The sequence below is a fragment of the Stylophora pistillata genome, chromosome 2 (assembly GCF_964205215.1).
Source record: "Stylophora pistillata chromosome 2, jaStyPist1.2, whole genome shotgun sequence".
Taxonomy (NCBI): Eukaryota; Metazoa; Cnidaria; class Anthozoa; order Scleractinia; family Pocilloporidae; genus Stylophora; species Stylophora pistillata.
The window spans coordinates 7,819,362-7,843,694 of record NC_142520.1 but is presented as its reverse complement, the minus strand read 5'-3'; the positions used below and the strand labels follow the sequence as shown (position 1 = coordinate 7,843,694).

General features: G+C 38.7%; 2 protein-coding genes across 3 annotated transcripts in view; one reads left to right on the top strand and one right to left on the bottom strand.

Annotated features, from left to right (window-relative positions):
* The window catches only part of LOC148736918 (uncharacterized), a 700,731-nt gene that overhangs the window by 309,573 nt on the left and 366,825 nt on the right, over positions 1-24,333 (top strand). The gene's annotated exons all lie outside the window — the stretch shown is intronic.
* Positions 3,697-23,589, bottom strand: LOC148736937 (polycystin-1-like protein 2). The gene is made up of 12 exons (XM_088749214.1): positions 23,568-23,589; positions 21,046-21,460; positions 20,040-20,628; positions 18,333-18,503; positions 17,540-17,665; positions 11,411-11,596; positions 10,899-11,147; positions 9,624-10,358; positions 9,043-9,276; positions 7,349-8,605; positions 6,632-6,800; positions 3,697-6,228 (listed from the first exon to the last, which is right to left on the bottom strand). Exons 1-12 carry the CDS (start codon positions 23,587-23,589, stop codon positions 4,562-4,564), a joined length of 5,820 nt encoding a protein of 1,939 aa, XP_088605340.1. The 3' UTR covers positions 3,697-4,561.

Below are 24,333 nucleotides of genomic sequence, written 5' to 3'. Positions count from 1 at the left end.
ACAAAAATGATACATTCGCAAGTATTTGATTGGTCCTGACACATCGCAAGTTCAAATATAGGTCCAAGCTGAAAGTAAGGGATGTGTGTGGGTGATTTACGCTGATGAAACATTTTTCAAACCTCATTTTCAAGACGTTGAACATACTCGTTTCAAATTGAGTTTAAGGCTGTAGACCGTTCTCCATTCTGACCATAACATAACATAACATAATATAACATTTATTCAGGACGCTACAACGCAAATATAAAAAATACATCCTGAAAAGGGAAAATCGTGAGGAACAAATTGTTGCTGGGCTTTCCGTCCGTATTTTTGCGCTGTTCTTCACTGTCCTACCTTGTAAAACTTCGTACGTTCCCTTGACCTTATGTGATTTAAATGGCATAGCACGAACATGATTAATAGTTGTATTTTGAGCCAGCTGGGATTATTGCTTGTTTTTATCAAAGCAACATCTTCAAAACAGAAAAAACCTGACTAGAATGGAAACGAAAATTGTGAGTTAGTAAGGTAAATGTTTAATTGCAATTTAGCCGGTTTCACCCCAAAATTTAATCGATGAATTGAACGACGAGGAAATGTGAATTGATGAGTACTTTGTCTAAGATTATAATTTAGAAACTAAACGTAGCGAATTTATTGAAAAATAAAGCTACTGAAATCGAACACTGATGCCTTATTTCTGTCATGGGATCCCGGTTAGCTCAATGGATAGAGCGTTGGTCTGTTGTGCGGGAGGTCGAGGGTTCGAGCCCCGGCCGGACCAATACTCAGGGTCTTAAAATAATTGAGAAGAATTTGCTGCCTTTCTATAACATCAAGAAATGGTTAGATATTCTAATCTTCTCGGATAGGGACGAATAAATGGAGGTCCCGTCTCCTGCAGGGTTGGGGTAGGAGACGTTAATTTCCCACACACGAGATTACTGTGTGATGGATGTCCTCCCCTGGGGTGGGATGGGTGGGATATTGGGCGCACTTAATTTGGAGCCTCGCTCTGTTGTGCTATCCTCACCGCACTCTGGTGAAAGTGATTAAATAGATGGAAAACATGAATGATGGATTAGGTTGTTTTTTGTTGTTTTTTTTTTTATTCTAACTGGGACGGAAGTGATTTAATTCTAAAGAGCTTAGCGTGCGTTTAGAGGAAAACATTTTCAAGTCTATGAAAAGTAAAGGAAGTAGGAACTTAATTTAAAGGAAAATAAAGGATACACCATTCACAAGTTGACTGTCGCACTATTATGAAAGTTCCTTTTCCAAAATTTTTTCGATGCACTAAACCACGAGAAATGTTTGACTGAATTGAGATGAACTTTATCTAAAGTTATGATTTTTAAACTAAAAGTAGCGAGTTCATCGACAAACAAAACTATTAAAATCGATGTCTGATTCCATATTTCTGTCACAGAATCCATTAAAAACATGAAAACTGTAATAGGTGTTTTTGTTTTTGTTTTTGTTTTTTTCTTCCTAACTGGGGTGGAAGTGATTTAATCCTAAAGAGCTTTGGCGTCCATTTAGAGGAAAACATTCAACAACTCAATTCTACAAAAAGTTGAGTACGCAGAAACTCAATTTAAAGAAAAATAAAAGATAAAGCCGTCACAAGGTGACTATCGCTGACGCCATTAACTATGAAAATTCCTTGTCCAATAGTTGAAGTAAACGAGTAGGAAATGTTAAACTGAATTGATCTGTACTTTTTATCCAAAATGAACATGTTGAAGCTAAATTTAGCGAATTTGATGAAAAATAAAGCTATTGAAATCGATGACTGATGTCATATTTCTGTCAAAACTGGAGTGGAAGTCAAACATTTTTAAAGATCTTTGGCGTCCGTTGAGAGGAAAGTATTTAACAATTTAAGCCCATAAAAATTCGAGGAAGCCGGAACTTAATGCTGACGGCATTAATTATGAAAATTCCTTGTCCAAACCTGCCTTCTGTTTATCACAATCATTGTTTTCTAGACAGCGTATTTATAAAATGAGCTCGGAGTGAACACCCTTCCCTTTTTCGTACAAGATTGTTCATTCCGCAAGTAAAACATCTAAATAAGTTTTAAACGAAACTCCATTCGTTATCGTGCGAAGGAGATCTTAAAGTGTGTGCTTGTCGGTTGACATCTTGTCACAGAAACTTCAGAAGGTAGGTAATTAGGCTATTATTTTGAAAGACCCTACATATTATTTCTGAAAGGTGTTGCACTGAACGTTATTTATGACACAGCAACAATAAAGTATATCGCGCATTTCAATTTCATAACCGCGTATTTTTTTCAATGTGGTTAACTGTTTCCAAATGATTTTGCGTCTTGACAAAACAAAAAGCTACATTCCGAAACAAGTCTAATCTTACCCCTTCCTTTGTTTTTACTTATATATTTATCTTTATTACCTATATTCTTTTCAAGTATAATACAAGTCAAGAACAGATATTAACAAGGCTTGATTTGTTTCGTCGGGAGAGCCTATTAAAAGCCGCCGATGATATCTTCTTTCCGGTTGGATTTCGCTTGGGGTTACAGGATGTTCCAATACCGAGATATCTTTATCTAACCGTTCACTACTTCCCTTTCAGTTGTTGCGCATAACCACTGGATAAAATAAAGTTTGTACTTACTCAGCGCACAATGTATTGACGGTACTGTAAACATTTTACCGTATTGAAGCCCACTCGATAGCAACCCAAGCACAACAGACTTTCTGACGTTCTAAAGATAGCCCGTGTAATGGGGAAAACGATACTCGATCGCTTATTACTGACATAAGTCACGATTATTTTCTTCTCCTTATGAACGGACCAATGGGGCTAGAGGCTATTTCCATCAGGTGAGGGGCAATGGTTGGTATCATTAAAACAAGCAACTCAAGAGCTATGAAAATAGATTGGTTTACATTTTGTGGTAACGCAAATAGCAAAAGGGTGGTAAAATACGCGATTCATGAAAATAGTTCAGGAATCATGGGTAAATGTAGAAGTCTTTTGTAAATTGGTATTATCCCTATCGAAAGCTATTGCAATTATCCAATCTGTTAAATGAAAAAAAAAACAAAAATGGCATCCGTCCATCCATCAAGGAAATGAGGCTGTGCGCTCTAATTGTTAACGTTTACATCGTATGCCAATGTCGGCATTAGGATAAACATGAAGGGAGGGGAGGGAGGGGCGCAGAGGGGTCTGTCAACACTCTAAATTTTAACAAAAGTTCCAAACCTTATGACATATAAGTAAAATAAAAGTTCCTTAATATGCATTGCAAATGTACGTAATGCAAACTAATTTTGCGTTCATGTTTCGATATAGTTAATGTTCATGTTTCCATATATTTAATAAATATATTGAAAAAAAATCGTTACGCATTGATTGCTTATGTCAGAGTATGGCTACATGCTTCTTGCTCGATGCCTCTTGCTCCGATGCTTCTTTTGAACAAAGTGTCACGACCCCCCCCAAAAAATTATGAATTGAAAACGCCACTTCCTTTTAAAACTGCATAATTGTATCCTTGTGGCTAGTCGTCTTAAAATCATTTTGAATCGCCTTTAGATTAAAATAACCTCTTAAAATGCGGCAAACCCCATCTCTTTCGTTATTCTAAGGATCCCCCTAGTGTATATCTCATGAAAACTTGGTCAAGCATAAGGGAGGAGTGGGTCAACACGCCAGAGACCAGCAAAAGAATGCCAATCCTGCATATAACTTTATTTCCGTTCGAATTTCAGAGTAGCATGGTTCTGCTAGTTTCTCCCCAAAAAAAAAAAAAAAAAAAAAAAAATCTAAAGAAATAGCCAAGTAAGTCCAATTCAATGAGCGCACTTATTCAATTCCATCATTACACTACAATAGATAAAAGTAATAAAATGTCGAATAAGATAAAAAGAAATCACCAGTTCCAAGGAATAAAAGTGATCAACAATATTTACAGCAAGTATCATGAAACTCTAAGAAACAAATATCATCTCTCAAATCTTTAAATTTAATGAGAGCTCGCTTCTATTTCTGCTTTCCACATGATGCTTATTCTTTTTCTGTTTCTGCTCTGCACATGTTTATTTAAAGTCTTTTATACTTCTGTAATTTTCATGATTCTCAGTATTTTGTAATTGCATGTGCGCGTTGTAAACAAGTATGCTAAAAGCTCCTAGGCGTTGTGTGGATAAATAAACTATCTATCTATCTTTCTGTCTATCTATCTGTCTGTCTATCTATCTATCTATCTATCTATCTATCTGTCTGTCTATCTGTCCGTCTGTCTGTCTGTCTGTCTATCTATTTATCTATCTGTCTGTCTGTTTATCTATCTATTTATCTATCCATCTGTCTATCTATCTATCTATCCATCCATCCATCCATCTATCTATCTATCTATCTATCTGTCTGTCTGTCTGTTTATCTATCTATCTATCCATCTGTCTATCTATCTATCTATCTATCTATCTATCTATCTATGTGCTCTCTGTTTGTCTATCTATCTATCTATCTATCCATCTATCTATCTGCATGATTTTTTATATAGCTATTTACTTTCTTTCACTTATTCTTATTATTGTCTTTAAACCTTGAAGTGACGAACCTCTGCTGTTTTTAATAAATAATGAAAATCTTCGTCTTCTTCTGAGAACCCTGACACAATTCTCTCCAGCCGTTGTAACAGGTCGTGCTTTCTCCTACGTAATTTGCAGAGAGAAGACTCAACGATATCCTCTTGGAATCGTACTTTCTTTTTTTCTGTACGTTTTCTGCATTCGTCATTGCTTTCACCTTTCAGAGATTTTAACATGTTGCTTATCTTGTCAAAAAGTGATTGTTTCCTTGTGCTGCATTGTTGTTTATTCATTGTCCCTTTAGATCTTTTCTCCCTCGAGGCTACGATAGCCTGGCTTATTAAATCAAAGTTTAGATTGGAAGGGTTCTTGGAGTCAAGGCTAACGTTTTCTGATTCTATTTCTTTCACTTCTACTGATTTTTTAGAGGCTCTCGACTGACTCAGTGTCTTACTGATTGCATCGAAAAATTCTTTTCTTTTTTCTGAGGTCGGGCAACGGTCCTCATCAATAAGTTCATACAGCTCATTTTCGTTGACATTGTTCTTGGCATCCGAAAGGGCATCATTGATTATCCCAATAAAAAAGTTCATGCAGAGGATAGTAAGAGTAAAAAGAATTAAAAACGCGAATACTTTGGCGTATATGGTGTTGGCCTCTGCTAGTTCATTGATTGGTCTAGCTTTCACTCGACCAAGAGTTAGCTCAAGTTGGAAATAAGCTCCTTTTAGCACCGAAGAGTAGCGCTCAGATACACAACCAAACATCAAGACACCGAAGTGCAAAAACGCAAAAAAGAAAATTAGAAAAACAAAACTAAACCAGATCAAAGATCGTGCAGATATCTTCAATGTTTTGGTGAATAGAGCAACATGATTGTTGAAGCGAATGATTCGCAAGAGCTTGGTAGTGACGATGAAAATCAGGATACCAAGGACGGCGATCTCTACTTCTTGGCAAGTGATAGCTTTTTGAAAACTTGGATTTGCGTAAATGTTTTTATGCACTTTGCCCATCGTTGAAATAACTTTACTCTGTCGTATCATATAAGTCACCACTGCAAACAGAGAGAAAAAAATTTGGAATATCTCGATCCAATTCCATATGGACCTAAAATATCGAGATCGATGATTATAAAGCCTCAAGCTTTCTCTCCCAAAATACAAAAAAACAGATACAATGAAGAGAAACGTGCAAATCGAATAAAACTGATGAGAGGAAGTGTTAGTAGAATCAATTGACAGACTGTGGGTTTGCATGGAGGCTGTTTTCAGCCCAGATGTTTGAACCTCGTAGAAGTATGTGGCAACACCTAAAACATTTACTGATGGATTAAACGTAGAAAACTCTGCGATGACCACTCGAGTTTTTCTGTCAAGCCAATTGTTTTTTTGTAAATCTGTTACTATGCTGAATCCTGTATGATTCTGATATCCGAGGTCTGCTACAAATCCTCCTCCATGATAATAGGAGAACTGTCCCCACCTAGGTATAGTGTCGGTGTCTTCAACATGTTGATATCGCCATGGCTTCGGACAAAGACGTAGCAACTCGACATTCCTCGTAACATTCTCAACAGGCCTCCAGCCTGGTTTATTGTACGCGGCCTTGTCTTCGTTCTCTATCGAGTATCCCTCGAAACATTCTTCGATATAGCTCGGGACTTTACACTGTGCTGCATTTTGAAAAACAAAGGATTGTTACCAAAGAAGCTTGTTTTGGTGTTCGTTGTACTCTGCGGTTTGCATCATTTCAATCGTAATTTAAAAAAAGACATCTCTGTTATGACAAATAAAAGATACTTGTAGAACCCTTAGAATTTACCTAAGGGGGAGAGGAATGCCGTTTATCGATTGTAACTTTTACGTTGAATAAAAAACGCAGCTTTCCACTAGTCACCAACTGTTAGAATGGTCAGAAGCCGAGAGATTTGACACTATTATTTCACTATCAGAGCGGGTTGTACGTGTGTGACTATAAAGTGTTAAAATAAGTGTGCATGTGTAAATAGCCTTGTCACTAAAATCCAAGACAATTAATGAATAAAGAATTAAACTAACAAACAAGGAAACGCTTACTCGATTTCACTCTGAGTTGCCTTATTCGAGCCATGCCGATAAGAAGAGAGTGTTTATTACCAATATACACTGTTTTCTTCTCCTCTTGACCGTTGTACCATCTGCCGGAAAACACTCCTGGGATGTAAACTTTCTGTAACCAGTTCCAGTACATAGTGTTGTTTTTCACCTGAATTAATAGAAGATCGTCGGATTAGATATATTTCGTTTGGTTGATACGTTTAGCTGTATGAATAGATGAGAAGTTTGATCCACACAGACGAGTAAGTATGTTTAAGCCCGATTTTTAAACTATTATTTCTAATTCCCAAAATTATTTCTATTTCACATTACACCCCATTCCTTCAAAAATTAATTTTTATTTATTTATTTCAACGATGTTTGTATGAGTTAGCAGCCACTTTTTGAATCTCCTCCTTTAACCTTGTAACTCCCAGAAGTGATTAACATAGAGCTTCTCCCCAAGATATCGATTCATAAACAGGTAATAAGAATGCTCAAAGATATAATGTAAAATTTGAAGCCTTGATCTAACACCAAATTCTTGTAACTAATTAACAAGGAAATGTGTAGCAGCAAGAGGGAAGAATGAACAAAAGAATATTGAGAGTTCAAATGTTGATAGAATGTCAATCTCATAGGAATAAAAGCCGTAAGATCAATCAAACGCGGCAATTTCACCAACATAGTAATCAAAATCAAATAACCTCTACTCACCCTGCTGAAGCTTGGTAGTCCATCTCTAATTGATTTCGTCATCAAGTACCGATGATCATTTCTATTTCCATAGCACACTGCCATTAGCAAGAAAACGAAGACCAGGTATGCAACCAATTCTGTGAAGTAACGTGTCAGGTTCTGTTTCTTAGCTTGTTGTCTCCTCATCTTTTCCACATCTGATAATTGCAGTGCCCAAAACTTTTGTTTAGAGTACTCAGCTTTAGCCTGCTGAGGGCTTTCAGAGGCATGTACTTTTGATCTCTTTGCCTTTATCCTTAAAATGGTTGCAATAGTTAGAGCTGTGAAGAACACCTTTACTGGTTCCTTGATTGTTACGTCCTGGGCGAATGAGATAAGCATCGAAGATAGCCACTGCTCGCTGACACTCTTTTCCCAAATTAGACTGTAGAAGATTGAAAACGCAGCCGAAACAGTACAAGAACAGAAGAACAAAAACCAAGCGATACCAGTGATAAGGGTGCCTTTATGACAATAGCCGTTGTTTGTTGCACACTTTTCAGCTCCTTTCTGAAAAAATAACGCTATGACAATGTTTATGGGTGCCACAACAAGTGCGCTTTCAAAGCCAGTCACAACTTGTCTCCACGACATTTTAATCAGTCCAACTTGGATAGGCTGTTCGTAATTTCCTTGTAACTTATAGAACATCGCGTTAGCAAGCATGGATGTCAAAAGCACTGACAGGCAGCAAGAAAGCCGCTGTACTCTTGTAAAGCGGCTTCTTCGTAGTTTCGCTGCAACTGAAATCCAAATATGCCACTCCGCGAGGCCTCTTCGCCAACGTCTTGCAACTTCACTGCTGAAATCCAGATAATTTGAGGCCTTGTGGATTGTTCGCTCGATGCGCCCATCTCCCCGCTCAAGAGCAAACCACAGACTCGCCATAAATTTCCACGACTGGTTAGTTTGCACGTCCCGAATCAGAATTTCCTCAAGAAACCACGAAGGACTATTTCCAAAATTATCATGACCAGTCTGTAGTCCTTGAATCGAACCAAGTGATTTATTAACATAAAATACAAAAACATTGGAATGACCTCGAGAAAATAACATATTAATTGCACCAGGCTCTTCTTGGCTGAGATGAAGAATTCCACTCTTTCCGTCAGAACCGTAAATCTCCAAAGCAACATGAGCAGTTGTACCCGAATTTTTCCACGCACCAGTAGTAATCACTATTTCGTATTCACACGTACTGTTTGAAGAAGATGGAAGGTGGATCGGGAATTCCTCCTTAAAAAAAAAACACACAAAAAATGAAAAAGAATAATTGATTTACATGACTAGCTAATTAATATTAGAGACGGTTTAATCTAATTGACTATTAATTCACCATCAACAAATTCATCAAGAAAAGTCTTTAAAGCAAATAATGTAAGAAAAAAAAAATAAAAGCCTTGGTTCTCCCAACCGTGATCCATATGTAAATTCTATCCTTTATATCGAAACATTATCCAGTAAATAGGGAATGATAATATTCAAACTTATCAAGTACAAGAGTTGTTATCTTCATCTATTAGCAAATGTTCATGACTTATTCACAAAATAATGTTTAGCAGTTGGAGGTTCGAATTTACAATAAGATCTTGGGTGTAACCAATTATACAGTGTACTGGAGAGCAAATCCCGTGAAAATAATGGTCACAAGCAAAATCTGGTTCTTTACTTACATTTTTCGCGTCTTCCTTGTCGAATTTCCTTGCGATAACAACTGCAGACGCATAACACAACAGAACCACCGCCATAGCCACAATTACTGCAATATTTCCAGTCTCCGGTAACTGCTGGAACTGGACTAGAACCTCGTCAAAGTCAATAGGATTCGGTTCAACTAATAGACTTCCTCCAAATGATGTCAAATGATTGCAGCTACAGTTTATGAATCGGTCTGATGCTGCCAAAACCTAGAATTATCAATTAAAAGGAAGATGTAACTGATTAAATATATCAGAATGATTTTGGCTGGCGCTACTTATCACTCTGTATCTTCCTCTTTTAAGGTGCTGCTAAGCTTTTGTTGGTTATCAAATTTATTCGACTTTTTACGATAGCAGAACCAACGGAAAATGTTATCAAAACAACGTTTGGCCTGAATACAATGATAAGCCTAGTGAGTGAAGATTATTACAATACCTTAATAATTTTTCAAAGATTACTAAGAAAGGAACGACTTATCTGAAATGCGTTGAAAGCAATGCAAAACTATAGCAATAATTATTGTCCTAACATTCAATTTTAACTTTTCACTTACCCGACAGCCAGATGATATCCACTTGTCAAATTTTCCTGACCAGTAAACACAACTACCTAAGGCCACCTTCAGAGTGTAGTTCTCATCTGTTGTGGAATCATAAGCTGGAATCACAGGGACATTTTCATCCTGGTGTGGGGTGGGTGGTGGATCTTTGACTTCGACGCAGGAGCGCTTCCCTCGCTTTTCTCCAAAACAAGATCTTTTCTGTCTTTTGTGAGATAACTTCATTGTGGCTTTGGCATTTTTTACGCTAAGAAAGTATTTCCCTGGATGCTCAGCCAGAACTTGTATCGGTGCATGTGGATTAAAGGAGCAGACTGTTTGTTCTTGACTTTTTTCACGCGCACGTAGCATCCAAACACACCTTTTTTCTTGAGAGATTGTGGCATTAAGGTCGTGGTATTGAGATGTTGGCCGCTGACCAAAACGCATATAAACAAACAGATGTAGAGTTGGGTCTTGAGGTTTTATTTCCAGGATTAGCAAGGTGTTTTCATGTTTGACGTTTATCTCGTGGAAACGTATATTATCATATTTCGTGAAATACCATGACTTCTCTACAAATTTTTTTTGAAGTTTCGATGGCGTAACTATGACGACAATGTCTTCTGGGAGATTTGATACTTTAATAGGCTCACTGTCGTTGTTTTTCAACTGCAGGGTTACAACATCAGAGCCAACTCGCTCCTTTGTGCCATCCCAAGTGTAAGGGTTGAAAGAGAATGATAGCATCTAAAAGAATAACATCATTTCAGCCTCGTTTGTTTGTTTGTTTGTTTTTACAAGGGATTTTGTCCTACTATTAAACGTAAGCTAATGCGCTGATGAGGACTAGAAGGCCGAAACAGCACTTTCTACTTATATGTATAGATATATATTTGGAAAACAATGAACCAAATATACAATTTTATTTGCCTGGTCATTTGTTTTTAAACATTTGCAAGCGAGAATCTCGGGCCAGAGTGAAAAGCGACGACTAAGGATTTTGAGAGACTTGATGCTGTTTTTAACTTAGTTTTATAATCTATTTAAGGGGATATTAAGAAAATCAAGCTTGACTCGATTCGATTCCTTTGCTATACCAAGTGTTAGAGTTGAACAAGTCAAAAGAAAAATAAGGAATTAGATTTGCTTCTGTATATAAGCAGTCCTCAGGGTACTTAGTGTGCTACTTTATTACTTTGACTTCACTGGCGTCGCTATTTGCTGACAAATACTCTCCTGATTTCGCCACAAATACATTAACTTTGCCTTTAGGGCATAAATACCTACCTTAGCATCTACAAAACTTGTTTTATTTACTCCAGAGACTATCAACAGGTTTTCAGACGGTAACATAAACCGCCCTTGTCCTGCTTTTATTTCCAGTCCTGAAAGTCTTTGGAGGCTATATCTTCCAAGTTTCATGGACAATTTCCCCGCTGTGATTGTTATTGCTTTTTCATCAGGGACAGTCAAGACCAGCATTGAATCTGTAACGTTTTCGAGGACCTTCATCGAAATCTTCACCAACATCTTACCCTGCAGAAATGACACATATAAACATAGAATATAAACAAATTATGAATTGTCAAAAGTTTGAAACAAAAAGGTCCGAAATCTGAAAGAGGAAAGGAGTGACGGTGAAGTCAACAGCAATCTGCTGTAGACCACTCACCAATGATAATGACCGTAAGGTGGAAAGAGAAAAAAGAAGAATTTGCTTGCACACACGGATACGTTAGAAAAGAGTGTTTATTTAATTCGTAGACCTGTCGACACCACCTAAATGTACACTACAATACCTGTTCTTGAAAACTTGATTTTGAATCCTCTGAAGCAATCACGGCTGCTGCCTTCAACACGCTATTTAAACACAAAGCCAAGTTTTCTGCTGACTTAGTTGTCAGGTCTATATCTGCTACGTCTTTTTTCTGGGCGAGAGACCATAAAAGGGACGTCATCGAACGGACCGCAATCAAGGAGATATTCTGTGGAGTGCAAATTAGGTTGAGCGGCTGAAATTGGCTACTTTCAATTTTGTTTTCGTTGACCTTTGTAGAGATATTTTGTGGTGATTTAGTTAATGTAAGATCAAGAAATCACTAAGAATGACTTGTTTTGTTTTTAGTTTTTCTTTGTTTCAGTATTGTCGGTTGCCTTTTGGGCTTGCGAGGGCCCCAGGAATGTTCCAGGCTGTGATCGAGGACATGCTGCAAGTGTTGGATACCAATGATGTTATGGCTTACTTGGATGATGTGATTTGTTTTCCCTCTGGCTTTGAAAAGCATTTATAAAGCATTGGGAGGTTATTGCAAACGATCAGGAAAGCTGATTTTAAGCTATCTGGCAAGAACTGCTCGTTTGCAACAAGCTCAGTCGGGTTCCTTGGTCATGTCATTGACAAGGATGGGATAAGACCACAACCAGGGAAGTTGGATATAGTCCGTATCAAGAAATGGGCCATTGTTGTGGGTTAAAAAAATCAGTGATATTTGAGGGTTGTCGTTCTACTTTAGTCTCCCAGTGAAAACTCTGGTGGCCCCCGCGGCATTTAACAAAGAGGAGATAGTTTTAAGTTACTCCGCCTTCCTATTTGTCGACAATAGAACATCGCATAATTAAAGCTACTATTGTTGCCGTGTGATAATTTTATGTTCTTTCGGTGCGTGGCCATAAAGACAGCTATTTTTAAGTGATCATTAACTGAGCTTTATCAAAATTAGATCTCGTTGTTGCGAAAAAATGTCGAAGTACTACGAAGTCCCAAAAATTCTGTCTGTGCGTTCAACTGACGGACGTAAAGAGTATCGGGTGAGATGGAAGGGTTTCGGAACCAAGGACGATACTTGGGTGTAGTTACCATCATTTTGTGTCTTGTGTTCATTCATGGATAACTTAAACAAAGCGATTGCTTTTAGTGCATCGCTTGAGACTTGTCAATAGATCATTCTTATCAGGGAGGTGAGAAAATAACCATCTATTGTTTTAATCGTTTCTTATGAAGCGGCCGCGTGTAATTAGATGGTTTCTCTTTTAGTTCCCTTTCAACATTCTTCGTCGTCCAAACCAATGTGTTGGCTTATTTTAACATCGATAGGAGTGAATGCGAGTAACGTGCACCCATGTTCCGACATGCATTCTAGAACGATTGTTGAATATATTTGCACGGATCATATCTTAAAAGCTTTTATAGTTTTTTAAGCATTGTCAAGTTACCGCCTCAATTTCAATTAACAATTGGTTCATGCTTTAGCGTGCACTATCGAGTTATGGAGCACACGGAAAGTTTGGAGAGCACGAAAGAAGCGTAAGAGTTGCCCGAGGCGATAGCCGAGGGAAACTCTAGCTTCTTGAGTGCTCTCCAAACTTCCCACGTGCTCCATAACTCGATAGTGCACAGCTGAAAGCATGAACCAATTGTTTCAGAACATAGCCGGGGGAATTGTGCATCAAATGCGACGCGAAAAACGGACAACAATATCAGTTGAAGCGAATCGTGACGGCGCTGTTTCCGAGTCTCCTTTTCCTTTGTTTTTCTCTCTTTCTGCCTCATTTAAGAGCTCTAGCCCAAGGGAAAAGGTCGAAACATTGTCTTCGTTTTCGGACTAGTAGGCCGAGTTTCTGTTTGTATCCATTATTGTCGCGAAATATATTATTTTTCCCCGCGCTAACAATGGCCGCTCGCGCGAAAAAAAAACAGTTCTGGCGAGGTCGGATTTGCTGACGCTATCAGCGTGCACTATCGGGATTTTGAGCACGCTCACGTATAATGAATTTAATTGCGCGACTCTGCTAGCTATGTTCTAATTAACAATCGGTTCATGCTTTAGCGTGCACTATCGAGTTATGGAGCACGCGGGAAGTTTGGAGAGCACGAAAGAAGCGTAAGAGTTGCCCGAGACGATAGCCGAGGGCAACTCTAGCTTTTTGAGTGCTCTCCAAACTTCCCACGTGATCAGTAACTCGATAGCGCACAGCTGAAAGCATGACCCAATTTTTTAGAACATAGCCGGTAGAATTGTGTATCAAATCCGACGGGAAAAATGGACAACAATATCAGTTGAAGCGAATCATGACGGCGCTGATGCCGAGTCTCCTTTTCCTTTGTTTTTCTCTTTTTCTGCCTCATTTAAGAACTCTAGCCCAAGGGAAAAGGTCGAAACATTGTCTTCGTTTTCGGAATAGTAGGCCGAGTTTCTGTTTGTATCCATTATTGTCGCGAAATGTATTATTTTTCCCGCGCGAACAATCGGCCGCTCGCGCGAAAAAAAAATTTCTGGCGAAGCGATTTGCTGACGCTGTCAGCGTGCACTATCGGGATTTTGAGCACGCTTACAAATATTGAATTTGATTGCGCGGTTCTGCTAGCTACTAATTAGGCGGCGTGTGCGCGATTGTTTGCGGAGGCGGAGCTTAGCAGATATTGATATTCTCGCGGGAAGTTTAAAATAGGTCACTTGTACTCTCGTGGGAGACTCCTAAGGACAAATTTCGCGTTTTGCGACTACTTCCAAAGTTTGAAATCCCTTGAAAATTTCTATTTAACAATTGGTTCATGCTTTAGCGTGCACTATCGAGTTATGGAGCACGCGGGAAGTTTCGAGAGCACGAAAGAAGCGTAAGAGTTGCCCGAGGCGATAGCCGAGGGAAACGCTAGCTTCTTGAGTGCTCTCCAAACTTCCCACGTGCTCTAAAATCCCGATAGCGTACGCTATCAGCGTACACTATCGGGATTTTGAGCACGCTTACGTATAATGAATTTGATTGCGCCACTCGGCTAGCTATGTTCTAAAATGCTTTCTAGAATGTCAAATAAAAATAAACGTATGGTAAAAGAGAAATCTAGCAATTGAATGAAGATAAATTACGCCTGAAAGTGCGCTGAGATCGAATTCTTATACAAGCAGAATGCTAACATTTTCAAGGCAATTTTGCGACATCTTCTGAAAGCGCAAGAGCAAAGTGAGAATGATACACTGTTCAATTAAACTTTCTTTTCTAAAAGCCATATGGTAAAAGTAGCATTTGAAAAGTAGTTTATCCGTAAACGAATAGAACGTAAGCCTTCCTCGACATTTTCAGCCCTTTTCCTTTATTGTTTGACAATCATTTTCTAATTAGCTTTTAAATTTAGCGCCAGTGTCTCAATAAAAGTCCAGGATATGTCGCTGAATTCTGGGTGACAATCTTCATAACTAATAAAGATTGTCGGTGGAAAATGTCGTTTGAGATCTGGAGAGTGAAGACAAATCTTGCCGTCTGGAAAAACAGATGCCATCTTCATGGCACATAAAACCTTCAGTGGCATTCAGTTATTCATCTCTCCAAGAATTCAAAATTCATCTCGGTTTTTGCTTTTTGTTTGTTCTTTTTCCCAGAGGATGAAAAACTTCGTCAATACGGCTACACGGGTGACAAAGTCTGTGATTTTGTCACGAAAAGTTCACTTGTAACTTCTCGCGATTTTTTCAGCGATGTAGTAGCTGTCACCATCGCAGCAGTTGCGCGAGGGTGGCTACACGGCTGATTTGCACTGCGCGCTGGCGACGCGACAAATTTAGAAAAAACTGCATCTCCATCGCAAGCAAAAAATCGCTCTTGTTGCTGCGGCTTAACATTGTGAGATGTGGAACCGGGCTGCCGGTCAGTTTCACGGAATGAGTTTAATTCAAACAAGTTTCATTCGTGACCATTCACACTGATTCAAATTTCATTTGGTTTCACCACTCTTTGACAGTCTCTCAGTTGCGTCATTCTGTGTCTTGACCAACCCTCCCTGAGTAGCAAGTGACCTTGAACGAAAAGTAACTCCGTCTTCCTCCCCAGGGTAAGATTTGACATAAACGCGCCTTTGCCAAATATTCAAATTTCGCGCTTGTGCAGTAATCGGCTATGTTCGAATTTACCTCGTAAATTTCGCTATTGTAATGGTAGCGAGTTTGAATTTTCCTCGTGAATTAATAAGTCATTGTTTGGCTCTAAAGCTACTGTTTCAAAATATCCTTTTATGGCCATATTTGAGACACTAGACAAAGGGTATTGTCTTTGAATTTGATCAGCTTTTCTTGTTACACTGTGATTGGAAAGTCCCTAAAGATGAAGCTGATCTTCGCCGGTTTCTGGGTGTTTGTACATTCTGGAGGAGATTTGTGAAGGATTTTGCCCATATGGCAGTTCCACTTCATGATCTCCTCAACAAATCCGAACTTGTGTGGATACCTCAGTGTGACAGTGCTTTCGAACAACTGAAGGAAATTCTGTGCTTATCAGTGACCTTAAAACTCCCGGATAGGCTGCGACGCTCTACTGTTTCCTGCTATGCCTCTGACAGAGCAGTGAGTTTCGTTCTGGAGCAGTCTGACGCAAGTGGGAGTAAAAGATCAGTGACTTTTGGTGAACGGAAACTCAACAAGTTCGAATGCAATTATTCAACCACGGAAAAGGAATTCCTTGCGGTGATTGAGGCCTTAAAAGCCTAACGTCCATATTTGCTTGGACGCGAGTTTGACTTGTTCACTGATCATCTCTGCAGTGGCTACTGACCCGAGCTAAGGAACACAGTGGTCGATTGTGGAGATGGGTCGACAAATTCAGAGAGTTTCAGTGCAAAGTTCACCACATCGCGGGAAGCAGGAATACAGTTACAGATGCCTTGAGTAGAGTCCAAGGAGTGAATACTGTGGAACAAGAAGCATGGTCCCTCGAGTTTGTCAGACAACAACAAGACAGTTGCCCAACACTTTCCCAAATCAAATCTTTGTTGGTGTCTAAAGCTTCCCCTCCGCAAAGCGTGGACGACGTGGAGCTCAGGGCTTTCGCATTGTTAAAGAGTGGCTAAACCTGAGTGTGAGAAAGACGGTATCCTTAGGCGTAGAGGCATTGGGAACCGGGCTGAGGACAGATACTTGTTCCCCGAAACCTTACTTCAGAGTTCTTCTGAGGTTGCTCGATAACTTGGGCCATTTTGGTAATGCCAAGACTTCTGTTAGGATCAAGGAGAGGTTTTTCTGGCGGCATATGTCTCTGGACATAGAACGGTGCAGGAACTACTTGCCATGCCAGAGGAGGAAAAACCCAGTTTTTGCAAAAAGAGCTCTGCTGCTACCAATCATCAGTAGTCGCCCTGGGGAGTTGGTAACAATGGATATGGTGGAATACCCATTGAGCTCCCAAGGATACCGGTACTGTATAGTTGTGGTCGATCATTTCTCCAAGTGGCTTTAATTGTACCCACTTAGGAATCAGAAGTCTGGGAACATTGCTAGAAAAGTGTTCGACTGTTGGGTACCCCAGCACGGAGCTTCAGAACAGATTCATCACGATAAAATTTCGTTTCCGGACGAACTACTCCATGCGATCCCACTGTTGCCACCAGTGTAAAGAACGAGATACGAAAGCTTTAAAAGAATCTAAGTAATTTTGTGATATCAACTAAGTCGAAATTAGAAATTGGCCACCGAAACGAATGAAGAAGCTGAGTTAGCCTTTCGTCAGAGCAAAGTGCTAACGCTCGAAACGTCAGCTTTTTTATTCGTTACGGTGGCTAATTTACAATCTCAACTTAGTTGATATAACCAAATTACCCAGTCACCCTGACCGACGCAGCACCACAGTTCCTTTAGAAACTCTCAGCCTCTAAGAGAATCGATGACTTTGCTACTCGGAAAAACTACCTCGAGCAACCGGTACAACAGTTAAAAATCTCCTACTCTTGACTACCCCGTCTAGCTTAGGTTTTTTGGTTTTATTTCTTTTTTTCTTTTTTTATTTTATTTTCAATCTTTGTCGTTGTTGTTGCTGTTGGGTTTTGAGCCTGTCTGGCTATAAAAATCGACATAGCGACCAAAGTTACTCAAACATTAATATAAAATATACATGTATGTGTCATTCTCTCAGTTGTGTCCCATCCAAAGCAATATTATGTATCTTACCAGTGACACATGGTTCACTTTATCCAAAACCTGAAGAGCAGAGCCGATAACTGATGAGCTTTGAAGCAGCTCCATGGCATTTTTCGCTTCCAAGGAAGAACATTTTAGAAGGATGTAGTCCATTAGCTTGAAAGTAATAAATATGTACAACTGAAGGTTATTTTAGGCGGGAAAGAATCAAGAAAATAGACTATATCCTACACCTGAGGCTCGTTCCGAAAAAAAAATCATTTTTAAAGGTAGTTTACAATCAAAGTATCAGGTCTCCTGATGATTTTGCCACTAACAACCATCAAAATGATATAATTTCAAGTATGTGACTGCTCCTAACGCATCGCTAGTTCGAACATATGTCCAAGCTGAAACTAAGGGATGTGTACTGGTTATTTACGCCAATGAAATATATTTTAAAGTTAATTTTTTAAGACACTCAAAGTACTCGTTTGAGATTAAACTCAAGACTGACAGCGTTTACATTCTATTCATAATAAGCCCTCTTTGTTCCGGCGCAAGAAAAATGTAAAGAAGACATAAAACACGTAAGCCATGATCTTGAGCATCACAAAATTTCAGAAATTGAACATGTGAGGCTTTGATTTACTAAAGATAATATGCTAATACACTTAGTGAATATAATTGTTTGTTCTTTGAAAGTTGATGTTTTGATATATGAATTTCGATACAATTTTATTCTTAGTTTTCTCCGGGAAAACTCTTTGTTTCTTGGATTCTAAGATTATGATGAACTAGATTTGTTTCACTATTTTAGTATGCATTAGGATTTTAAAAATACCTTGTATCTCTCCTGCAAATCTATTGAGGGTTCTTGCAAAACTGATTGTATGACAGAATTTGCACGTAGCGCCGCTTCTCTCAGGTTTTCGCTGTTGATGGATTCGTTGAATAAACTTGCCACGAGAAGGTTTGTGATACCATCTGGGTTTCCTTGCTGATATGGCTCGATCTGAAAAAAGGTCAAAGCAGGTATCGACGTGATTACATGCCTAAAGAGAGTTTGACAGTATAAAGACTTGTTATTCACTTGTTATTCCCAAGGTCTTGGATACCCAAGACAGAGGGCACAGTTTTTCCAAATACGGACCCACCCAATGGTGAATAGCATTAATATTTTTTTTTGTTAAACTCAACGAAATGCTCGTAAAAGAACCCAAACAACTAAGGGTTGTAACTCCCAGCAAGATCCTCCATAAACGAACATTTTTTTAGTGAGTAGATGAAAGAGAAAACAAAGGGAATGCAATTTAAGTAGAAAGGCTTTACTGAAACAGTTTTATCTGCGTACTGATAAGGTGATTTAAAAGGCCTCCAAGCAACTGTTGAAACATTTTTTATATTTATCTGTCACGATCTGACGCCTATCAATTAGATAGCGCGTAACAAAAAAATTAAGCCCGCTGAAACTTTTAATAAAAACAAAGTATTTTGACTTGTCTTAAGATGTAAACTCCTCACTAATTTTACGGAAAGAATTCTTCTCCTCCAACGACGATTAATCTACGAGGAGTCATCCCTGTTTAGTTTTAAATTTCGAGGAGAGTCAAATTGTAAGTAAATTGAAACGTTTATTTTGAAGCTGTGAGAGTCTGCTTGTTTGCTTGCTGTAATGGCGTCTATGAAATATTTCTTCCACCGAGAAATTGAAGCCAAATGACATGTTTCTTTTTCCAGGTAGACACAAGGAGGTGTAATGGGAATTTCAGTCAACGAATTTCTTCGGTTTCTGTCGTAAAATGTACCGTAAAAATATCGAGATTTCTGGAACTTGCAAATAATTAGCGAAAATTAATTCATAGTAGAACTCAAACATTTATTCAACGTTTTACAACGACCAAATTGTTTCGTAGAGTTTTGATTTTAAACGGATAAAAGCAGTAGAACCGATAGAATTGTTAACTTCGAGTACCTCTCGTTTTAACTTTCTTAGTTATTTTTTGAGAAGGATTATTGGATTAACAAACGATTCTTGTAGGCCGCTTGTCAATCCATCTGAAAAGCAGGGAGGGAATTATGAAGTTATTGGCTAAAGGTCGTTACCGAAATCTCTGACTAGCTTACAAATGCTAACCAGCCGATAGAACAAAATATATTGATGAAATTCTACGACGAAGCTAAGGATATACTGGGCGATCGACTCAACACGCAACGGAAAGGATACTGCTCGCTATGAGTGGGCCGGACGGGAGAATACTGCCCGCTCTCGGAACCAATGAAATCGCAGGATTTTGCACCGCCCGCTCACGAACTGAGTTAAAAAACAAATTTGGTTTTATTAACAGAGTTGATAATGTAACTTGGCCACAGTAAAGAGTTTTTAAAGGAGCTCTTGTTACACTCTCTCCACGACACAGCACCTTAGTGTCTCTAGAACCTTACCCCTTTAAAATGGAGCTTCTTAGTCTAAGTTAATAGAAACTAAAAAGGGTTAGTTTGTTCCCACTTCATCTCATGCTAGAAATCAAATCAATAATTATCGACCTACTTGGACTGTCAAAGGGACTGGGGAAGCAGAAATTCCAAAGTTGTCAGTTACTGTAGCGATGAACTTGACAACAAAGTTATCTGCCTTGTTCCCAGGCGGTATCTTAGCACTTATGGTGTTGTTAGCGCCACGATATAACACACTGTAAAGACCGTTCTGTAGCCTGTATTGAAACTCGTAGGACAGAGGGGTGCTGTCACTTTCCCAGTTGCTACAGCTCAGATTAAAATCAGTTTTCAGTGAGATACCGTTTACCGGAGTGATCGAGCAGTTCCCCTCTGTGGGGGGTAATGCCGTGATAATGTCGTAAGTACTCATTCCCCATAAATCGTCGGTAGTTGTAATGATTAGTACCAAGCGATACTTGCTTCCACCAGTAAGGGAACCTCCTTTGATAACAAAATTGCTTGAATTCAGTAATGTACTTGTGATGTTTCGTAAATTATGTTTCCTTTGCCAGGTAGTGATGTTTTGCTGGTAGAGCATCCATTCAAAGGAAGATATTCTAGAGCACTGTAATCCCTGGCATAAAGATTGGACTCCAAGTTTAACCAAGGGACTCTTTTTAGGTTGGCAGTTAAAGAAACATCTAGGTGGAAGCAAAAAAATATTAGACAGTCACTCAGCAAAGAAAGGGTTTTGAACTCCTGTTGTCTGACGAGAGCATGTTAGTTATGAATAATAGGAGCGACAGTATCTGTGATGTAACATTGATATGAGCACCTGCTAATGAAGTAACTACTACAAACAATAACGGCAATGTCAGCAACAACAACATCTTTAACAGCACCAACAATGCTATAAAAAACCAAGACAGCAGAAACAACGAATACTAACAAAATAAGGAAGAAAACAGGAAAAAAAGAACAGCAGAGGTGTCAGCAGCGAAACTTAAGAGCAAATTCAAGGTAAAGAATAAATAGAGGTATAAACAACGGCAGCAAAAACGACAGCAAAAACAAAACGAACAACCTAAAAGCTTTAAAAGAAAAAGTAAATCTCTAACCTTTGATATATTTTTGGAGGGTCTCCTTCTAACAAATGGATTACTTGATAAACGGTGGAAATACGAATGTCCTTCGTCACCTCCAGTTTAACTATGTAGGTCTGATTAAGAGAAAAAGCTTCCCTGTTCAAGGAAATTGTTTCGCCAGATGCTTTTCCATAATAATTTATAGCTGATTCGTTTACTGTGGTAAAGAAACCTTTCTTCGCTTTCCACTCCACTTGTTTGTTGAAGCGCTCTGCTGTGATATTACCATAATGCCAGGTAAAGTTCATACCTGATCGGTTGCCATGTGCAACTTCCGGGTCATATGACAGTGAAGCAATTAATGTTATGTTCTCCTCAAGTCCTCTGGTTACCTCAACGCCACCAGAAATGACTGCAACGAGGTCCTGTTTTGTTTTGCTAAGGTTGTCTGTAGTTTCAGAAAAAAAGAGATTTTGTTTTGTTCTTAGCAGTTTTAGTAAATGTGACCGATATTTTTCACCAAACTTTCGTTGTACAAAATTCTAGCCGTTTCGAGTCATTCTGAGCTTTTTTATTTATTTTTTTTTTTTTCTTCACTGTGACAGCCTATCTCAGAGACACCTCAGCTACTTCTCTATAAGAATCGTAATACATCGATTAGAACGAGGCTTAAATTGAGTTCTGTTTTATGGCTTTTCTTTGCGTCATCCTTGCTCAAATTGCAACTTTTGTACTTAGCACCGTTACAAATGCAAGGTTTTGGGTCTCGCCACTTATCAGATTACATTTTGTAGGTTAGCTTGTCTAAAAACGGATTAATTATCGTACTTGCAAGTGGGACACATTTACGTCATTATAATGAAAAACTCTTCTTACTATATGGCAGTTGGCCCTCTGAATAGTTTTGTTTGGAAGATGAATCTGCTGTAAAAATATTACAAATAAAATGCAGCGGTACTAAATCATTCACAAAAAGAAAATATATAGGTCTATTCTGAATATTACTATTATTCAATGAAACACTGATTCATTTTTTGTCAACCACAGCTTTGCGCATGTAAAAAAAGGATGGACTTTTTGTTAACAATATGAATTTAACTGCAAAATCAGAACTGATATATATATATAATTTTTTTTTCCAAAAAAAAAAAAGAAAGGAAATTTAATTATTTCAAAGTTAACAAAAGAGAACCGAGGTAATTCTTTCTAGCCTCGCTCTCGCGTATTTCCCAGGTACATATATATTGTTCAGTTCATTCTGTTCTTTGCACATTTTCCATTAAGGAGAAAAGATAGTACGTAACAAACAAAGAAATAAAAATTGATACCTCTAAGCGAGAATCAAATCAATCTGCAATTCGTACGTATTTATTTTGTAAAACGATAAATTGACATTTATATTTGCAGACATAAATCACAAATTTTAATAATTATGTTGAAATAACACGCCTCAAAATACTGGATTATCGCGCGTTATTTCCCTAACACTTCAGTTGGAATGACGATTCTTTGCAATTGGTATTGACCACTACAATTAAGTGGACCCCCACTTAAGCGGACACCCTGTCATAGGCCGTCATTAAGCCGAGTCCAGAAATGAATGTCTTACTTTTCCCTTTATAAACAAACCTCTTTTCAGCAGACACCTCTATTGAGGGTCCTCAATAGGGTTTTTGGCCGCGCGAAGAGTGGGTAAGAAAATGCCGCGAGCTTTTAAACTCGAAGGAGCGCTATAAAAGGAGCCTTAGGTCCCACTGGACCATTTGTCAATCAACCGTCGTGTGATGTAGAACTCTTAGAGTCAAGTCAGCTTGAGCTACAGATAATACAAAGCAGTGAACGGCAGGTGCATTCCTCAAAGTTGTTTTATATCTTCATCACAATACAGGAATTTTTGAGATTTGTATTTCCTTTCTCCAATGGAAACTGTCTTATTTGTGGTGGTAAATTTGAGATCGAAGTAGGTGGTTCGCACGTTACCTCATGCCACCATGCTGGTGGAAGTAAACAATAGATATCTCATTAGCTCCTTTTTTCCGTCTACTAGCATTTAAATTTGACCCGCACAAGTCAACGGTGAGTTACAAATGAGCCTAGGTCTTCCCAGGGAAGACTTCCTTATAAAGCGCCCCTTCGTGTTTAAATGGCATCAAATATGTAAACAAACATGGCGGCTTCACGCGAGTGCACAATTTTTGTCTCACAATCGCGAAGTTTACTTCACGAGAGTGAAACGGCATTGATACTTTCCAGTAATGAGCCCAATATTGACAGTCAAAGACCAGAAGTTTACATAACATCCGTAATGCGTGAGGTCGCTTTCGGAAAGTGGAAGCGATCGAAAACAGAAAAGAAACAAAAATGAATAGGTTACACGAAGGGTTCAAAACGTGGAATTCCAAAAGGAGGCTCCAGTATGATAACATATCCAAGGAAAACGAACCCCCAGCAAAACGAATGACACTAGCACGTGAGGTAAGTACATTTTTCTTTATTCGGAAGTCTCAATTTTTGGTAAGATTTTCCTGCTAACCTTGTCCTAATTATCGGCCTACCTGTTCTATTGTCTCCTACCATGATTCCCATCAGCAAAATTAAGCTAAGAGGAAGGCGAACCTGCCACAAGGATCCAGACTGGTGGACTTAGAAACCCTTACAGATGGTCTGAAGGAATGCTCATTTTGTCATTACGGTAAATTCTCACTATTTTTAACTGCACTATAGCATATTTTACACCATTATCATATAAAAGAACGTAACAAATGTTGTGGATGGAGTCTTTTTTCCCTGTTAGTTTACAGTGTATTTAACAATATTTCTAGGCCTTTGTCTCTTGGCAATGTTATTGAAGAACAGCACAGTGGCTTGGCAAGCGGGTTTACTGTTCTATGCTGCCAACGCAATGCGGAAAACAGCATTAAAACATCAAAAGAGCACAGATCTGGTGCACGCGGTTCATTGACCTTTGATGTGAACACGAGAGCTGCCCTTTGCTGTTTACACACAGAAGTGGGCAACACCCATTTAAACAATTTACTTTCAATCCTCAATGTGCCTACACTGAACTCAACAACATTCAAAAATCGGGAAAGGGAAGCTGGAAAGGCAATACAGCTAGTAGCAAAGGATAGTAGCCTGCAATTCCTAAATCTTGAACGAGAGAAGGCAATTGAAAATGGTAACAAGCCTGACCAGAAGAATTTGGTACCTATTGCCTGTTCTTACGACATGGGGTGGCAGAAACGAGGGGCGAGGTTTCAACTCTAACACCGGACATGCCGCAGTCATTGGCAAAAAAATAAAATGTGCCACTCCTGTGAA